The sequence below is a fragment of the Rosa rugosa genome, chromosome 2 (genome assembly GCF_958449725.1).
Source record: "Rosa rugosa chromosome 2, drRosRugo1.1, whole genome shotgun sequence".
Classification (NCBI taxonomy): Eukaryota; Viridiplantae; Streptophyta; class Magnoliopsida; order Rosales; family Rosaceae; genus Rosa; species Rosa rugosa.
In genome coordinates, this window is record NC_084821.1 from 21,889,197 (window position 1) to 21,895,373 (window position 6,177).

Genomic DNA, 6,177 nt, shown 5'->3' on the forward strand with positions numbered 1-6,177 from the left:
TTTGCTAAATAGTCCCTCCGGTTCTCTCTCTCTCTCGATCGAAAACCCTCAGACCCGGAACTATTCGACTGACCCGACCCGGACCCATCTCCGGCCTCCGGCGTCCTCCGGCCACGACCCGGCCCTCCTTGTGATCGCCGCAAGCCGCCCAGTCGCCTGGTGCCACTTTCTTGCACCGCCGTTGCCCCCAAACCTGGATCGAAGCGACCCCAGGCGAAGTAACCGACCCGACCGGATCTCATCGACGCCGGCGTTGCACGGGCCGATCCTCCCCATTTTCGTGATCTCCTCCTTCCCCTGATCATCCTCATATCCTCCTTGCTTGACGATTTGGAGTGTGGAGTGAAAGATCACGAGTTGAAGATTTCGACGTCCCTGATTCAATCTGGAATCTGATCAGACGCACGAGATTAATCCAACTTCAACGCTTGATCTAGGACGATCTAGGCCGAACCAGGCTTAGCTCCAGGTATGAAAGTCGACCACCCTTTCATTTTGAACCAGTTTGTAGTTGGTCACTTTGCCATCTGAGGTGGTTGACCGGCGTTGACCGCCGCGTTGACCGCCCACTGACCACCGTTTGTGGCGGCGCATCAGACCATATTTCGAGTTTTCATTATCTAGGCGATGATCTATGCATCCATACGAGCGTTTTGATATATAACATGGTCATGTTAGAAAAAGTTGATAAATAGTGGATTTACGTTTTGACGTTACTATTTAACGTTTTTACGTTTATCTTCGGGTTACGATCTGTGAAGATCTGACCATCGGTTTTGCTTCAATTTTGGATATGTTGATCGTATGACTGTCCCGGTGACCTTGTGAGGTCACGGGCGAAGATCCGACCGTTGGATCTTCGTATAATTGAGAAATAGTGATTCGGAAGGCGATTCGTGAGAATCTGACCGTCGGATTTTCATATAATTTTGTGGAGATGTTAGTAAAGGCGATTCAGGAAGATCTGACCGTTGGATCTTCGTGATAATTTTGGAGGATGATCCTAAAGGCGATCCGTGAGGATCCGACCGTTGGATCATCATTAAATTCAGATCCGACCGTTGGATCATCGTTTAATTTGAATCTGAGCGTTGGATCGTCGTTTAATTACATATTTGAGTTGTTGGCTAAGTCAAGATCATTATTGGACTAGGTGATTGACGGTTTGAGTTGGTGGACGATTGTGGATCGTATTTTGAGCTGAATTGAAGACGCAGCGGGATTATCGAGGTGAGTAAACCTCACGTGGTTCATATTACGAACCCAATACAATTAATTGCTTATTTTGTTGCAATCATATGAACTATTGTTGGTATTACTAGACATTCCTGTGTGAATGTCTGTATATATATTATTACGTGAAATAATATGTATTGTTGGAGTTGTGTTGAGTTTATTGTTGAGAAACAATATATTGTGAGAGGTATTGAGTTTATTGTTGAGAAACAATATATTGTGAGAGGTGTTGAGTTTTATTGTTGAGGAACAATAAATTGTTGTGATCTGTGGAGATCACTAGGTCACGAGGTGACCATGGCATCTATTAGTGAATCACGCTCTCGTACCGGGCTGGTGGTTATTAATAGTATTAAATCGTAATCACGTCTGTGGCCGGACGAGTGGTTACGTTCAGTTAGAGCTCTAGTCTGTCTGCCAAATGTGGAGTGACCTTATGAGTGAATTTGAGAGTAACTCATAAGTGTCAATATATATATGGTAACCTTATGAGGGAAATTGAGAGTAACTCATAAGGGTCTATATATATATATGAGTCTGTCTACCAAATGTTGGGAAATCTTATGAGCGAATTTGAGAGTAACTCATAAGTGTCTATATATATATATATATGAGAGTGAGTGATCTTATGAGCTAAATTGAGAGTAACTCATAAGTGTCTATATATATATATGAGAGTGAGAAAGTAACGTGGGTTTGTGGTGGTCTTGTAATTTAATAAATCAACAGTTCTTTCTTGTTTACTCATACTAGCTGTCAAAAGCTTACCGGGTTTTGTGTTGTTGCAACTCCCGGTACACTATTCAAATTGTGTAGCGGGAAATCCTACAGGACAGGAGAACCAGGACGGTGATCGTGCGGTTAGAGCAATTGTTAGAGTTTTACAGCAATTGTAAGTTGTGAGGTGCGTTATGCTCATTTAGAGCTTTACAATATTGCTTGTGAGAGTGAATTGTAATAATGAACTCGAGGTTTCGAGATTTGGAGTTTGTGTACCGTGTGGTGAAGTTATATTGAGAAAAAAAAAATTCAGAATGTTTATTTGATTAAATGGTTTAATTCATGTTTCGGATTTGAATTTATCATTCAAAATTCGGGGCGTGACACAGGTTTCTGGACAGCGACCTCACCTGCAACTGCAGGTTCTAGGCAGCGCTGCAACCACGTCGCCGGCGACTCCACCCGACTGCAGACCGGTCCGTCCGACCCCTGGCCTCCGTCCTGAGCGCGGCTGCAGCATCAACGTCGGCACTTTAGCGAAAGTGCGGACGTCCTCTTTGGAATGGCTCCGTATATGTATGTATGTATGTATGTATGTATGTATGTATGTATGTATGTCTCTTAGCTTTGATGCATCATCAAGGTGTTCTTACCGTGGAGCTTGACTCCTCCTCTACTTGGCTCTTTCCTTGTTCTTTTGGTACAGTTTGTTACCTGTCTAGAGTTCTCTTTTTTACTTGTGCTCTTTTACGGGGCTTAGGCTTTATGTCCTCCCCTATCTGTACTGTTTCTTTTCCCATTAATAAATTCGGGCGTGGGGCTGAGCCTCCTAGCTAGGCTAGGTTCCAAACCCTTTAAAAAAAAAATATATATATATATATATATATATATTTATATTTCATTATTAATTTTTGTTTCGGCTTTGAAACCACGCAATTAAAGTAACTAGAAAGTTCCACAAAGCTTAGAACCCCTCATATATTCTCACGCAACTAGAAAGGTGCCACAAACTCTAACACTACCGGCATCAATTTTTTTCCTAGAAAAAAACTCAAAGTCAAACTATTGATATAGTCCTCAATCGAGACACTATTGATACAGTCATTGTCCTTGAAAAAAAAAAAAAAAAAAAGACAAATAAGGAAAAACAAGTCTCCTCTTTCTCTCAACAAAAAGTTAGATTGGGCCCTAGCTAGGTTCAAATTTTTTTATTGTAGTTGGCTCATTAAAAGGATGAGTAGTGCTACATATCACAAATTTTTTTTTTTACCAAATATGAAAACAAAATGATGTGGCATCAGCCACACCAACACTCTTGTTTTCAAATATGCAATTCCCTACAAAGTAGAATTACTCTGCCTAATATGATAATCCACATTGCTAGAAATTTCGTAGTCGTTTACTGATCTGCAAAATAAGAAAATGAGTTTGATTATTGTCTTTTCCATGAAGAATGCTTTTTCTTTGCAGCTAAAGAACGTGCTCAACATACTGATTTTTCAATGATTTCTTTTTGTTACAATTATATATTTTCCCTATAAACAAAAATATTGAAAAGGACATAGCTACGTTAGTGATGCATTAAGATAAGGGAGGGGAGAGCTTTTTCGAGCTGCTGAAGTGTTATTTTGTTATAATTATATGTCATTAAATTACTGAAGGGTGTGAAGTGAAGGACTGAACATACTCTCCAGTAGACAGTTTTTCAATCATGTTGTATTTTGGTTATTGTGAAAGGATGATTATAGAGTTTAGCTACCCTTGCTGTGTTTGGAATTGATTACAGATACTGAGCTATAAGACCAAACTAATTAAGCTATGTATATAAAGCTAGTAAAAGGGCACACGTCTCCTTGACAATTAATGGAGTGATGGACCCTAAAGATTGGAGAAGCTTAATTTCATAAAGAAGCAAAGCAATGGCTATGACATGTGTAAGTGGTATTCCTTTTAGAAAATTCTAGCACATGGACTTGTAATTGTCACCACATTTTAATTTGCAGAGATTCTACTGCCTAATGCTCCTTAACTCATTGCTGATGTTGTTGTGTGGCTATCTACTCATCCTCCTAATTAACCTTCTCTTTTTTTCCAGGGACAAATCATTTTCTTATTGAAATTTCAAACCATTTATGGAAATGCTTGCTTGTTCACCTATTTGCTTATATATATTTGGATGTCCCTCTTATATGAAACTAAGAAAACTTAGTAGGCAACACAAAAGATGGAGTTGGACTCCCTCAAAGTAGAGAAGATAGAGAGCCAAATTCAACCACTTGAACCAAACAAAGGCACCACCTTTTTCAGAACCTGTTTCAATGGACTCAACACACTATCAGGTAACTTTTCTCTTCAAAATATGCAGGACAAAACCATTAAGCGAAGATAATGTCTTTAACTCGCTTAATCCATTACCTTGTTAATTTCTCAGGTGTGGGAATACTATCAATTCCATTTGCTCTATCTCAGGGAGGGTGGTTGAGCTTAGTGCTTCTCTTCTCGATAGCAATCCTATGTTGGTATACAGGGCTGCTTCTACAGCGATGTATGGACTCAAATCCGCACATAAAAACTTATCCCGACATTGGTCAAGCTGCTTTTGGACGCAAAGGAAGAGTGGCCATATCCATCTTTATGTATCTTGAGCTGTATTTAGTTGCAGTTGAATTTCTAATACTAGAAGGTGATAACTTAAACCAGTTGTTTCCAAACGTGAGTTTTAACATGGGAGGCCACACAATTGGAGGTAAGCAATGCTTTGTTTTAGCCACTGCCCTTGTAATACTGCCAACTACATGGTTGAAGAGCTTGGGATTGCTGGCATATATTTCAGCTGGAGGGGTTTTGGCTTCGATTATTTTGGTTGCTTGTGTTTTTTGGGTTGGTGCTATTGATAATGTGGGATTTCATGAAAGAGGTGATCTCCTGAATTGGAAAGGATTGCCTACTGCTATTAGCTTGTATATATTCTGTTACTGTGGTCATGCAGTTTTTCCCACATTATGCAATTCCATGAAAGATAGAAGCCAATTCCCCAAGGTTAAAATTCATAATTTATAATGTTGAAATGATCGGTTTTATTCAAAGGAAATGTTATTAACTTTTGGGTTACTTGATGTTGCAGGTATTGCTTGTTTGCTTCATAACAAGCACCATCACCTATGGATCCATGGCCGTTTTGGGTTACTTGATGTTTGGAGAATATTTGAAGTCCCAAGTGACATTAAATCTTCCTGTACAAAAAATTAGTGCAAAAGTAGCAATTTTCATCACAATAGTCAACCCCCTGACTAAGTATGCAATTATAATCACTCCAATTGCTACTGCTATAGAGGACTCACGCCATTTTTGCAACAGTCATGCTATTATCAGCATCATGGTGAGGACGGGGATTGTGATCAGCACCGTATGTGTGGCATTGATGGTTCCATTTTTCGGCTATGTCATGGCATTCGTCGGTGCTTTTCTGAGTGTAACTGTCTCAATATTATTGCCGTGCCTGTTCTACCTGAAGATTAACAATGTTGCTCGTAGGTTTGACTTCGAGTTGATGACAATTGTTGGGATTATGGTGATGGGATCTTTTGTTGGCGTAGTGGGCACTTACACTTCTCTGAAAGAAATTGTAAACCATCTCTAATATCATAGTGGTGCATTTAAGCTTGTTCACGTATAAATAACTCTGATATAACCACGTTGAACTTCAAGGCCTTATGTTGTTTTTTGCTCACCTTGGATTTTGTTTTCTTTCTTCTTATCTCATAGGTTGCTTTCTGCTCATCTTGTTTCGGCACTAACAGATTGCTTTATGCAGACATCAAATAACAACTTAGAACAGAAAAAGGTAGCAAAACATCATACTCACATAAGCAAACTCGTATATATCTAGGAAGAGCCCATTAATTAATCTCTCCGAAAACCAAACCCCATCACTACACACCCATCATACAGTTCAACTCAACCGGTCACATTCTGGATTTCTTTGAAATTTAAATTCCCTATCCTGAAAGGTCCAATAAGAGTCGCATACTTACATCTTTGCCTCTAATTGCACATTTCATGATAGGAAATTTAAATATCAAAGAATTTCGGAATGTGATGGTAAGGTGAAATAAAAATAGAGTGAAGAAGTTAGGTGAATAAAAAATTTCAACCAAGCAAAGTCCTCACCTGTTGAGTTTTTTTTTTAATATCACACCTTAGAGCAAATGTACATAGTCA

The 6,177-nt window shown here is 39.4% G+C and overlaps 1 protein-coding gene across 5 annotated transcripts; it reads left to right on the forward strand.

Annotated features, from left to right (window-relative positions):
• Positions 1-3,805: 3,805 nt before the first annotated feature.
• Positions 3,806-5,670, forward strand: LOC133732522 (amino acid transporter AVT1I-like). Of its 5 annotated transcripts, XM_062160093.1 has the most exons (6): positions 3,806-3,890; positions 4,052-4,295; positions 4,388-4,702; positions 4,790-4,873; positions 4,946-4,995; positions 5,081-5,670. In XM_062160093.1, exons 2-6 carry the CDS (start codon positions 4,181-4,183, stop codon positions 5,594-5,596), a joined length of 1,080 nt encoding a protein of 359 aa, XP_062016077.1. In that variant the 5' UTR covers positions 3,806-3,890; positions 4,052-4,180; the 3' UTR covers positions 5,597-5,670. The 5 variants fall into 5 exon arrangements, with proteins under 5 accessions (XP_062016077.1, XP_062016076.1, XP_062016075.1 ...); XM_062160092.1 differs by having other exon boundaries at positions 3,808-3,890; positions 4,790-4,995; XM_062160091.1 differs by having other exon boundaries at positions 3,809-3,890; positions 4,388-4,873.
• The last annotated feature ends 507 nt before the right edge of the window (positions 5,671-6,177 follow it).

What these genes read in the sequence shown, in the direction of transcription:
- LOC133732522 (XM_062160090.1), top strand. Translation starts at nt 4,181, where the DNA reads ATGGAGTTGGACTCCCTCAAAGTAGAGAAGATAGAGAGCCAAATTCAA. An exon ending in TGGACTCAACACACTATCAG is followed by an intron (nt 4,296 to 4,387) that starts GTAACTTTTCTC and finishes TTAATTTCTCAG; the next exon opens with GTGTGGGAATACTATCAATT. An exon ending in ATAGAAGCCAATTCCCCAAG is followed by an intron (nt 4,996 to 5,080) that starts GTTAAAATTCAT and finishes TTGATGTTGCAG; the next exon opens with GTATTGCTTGTTTGCTTCAT.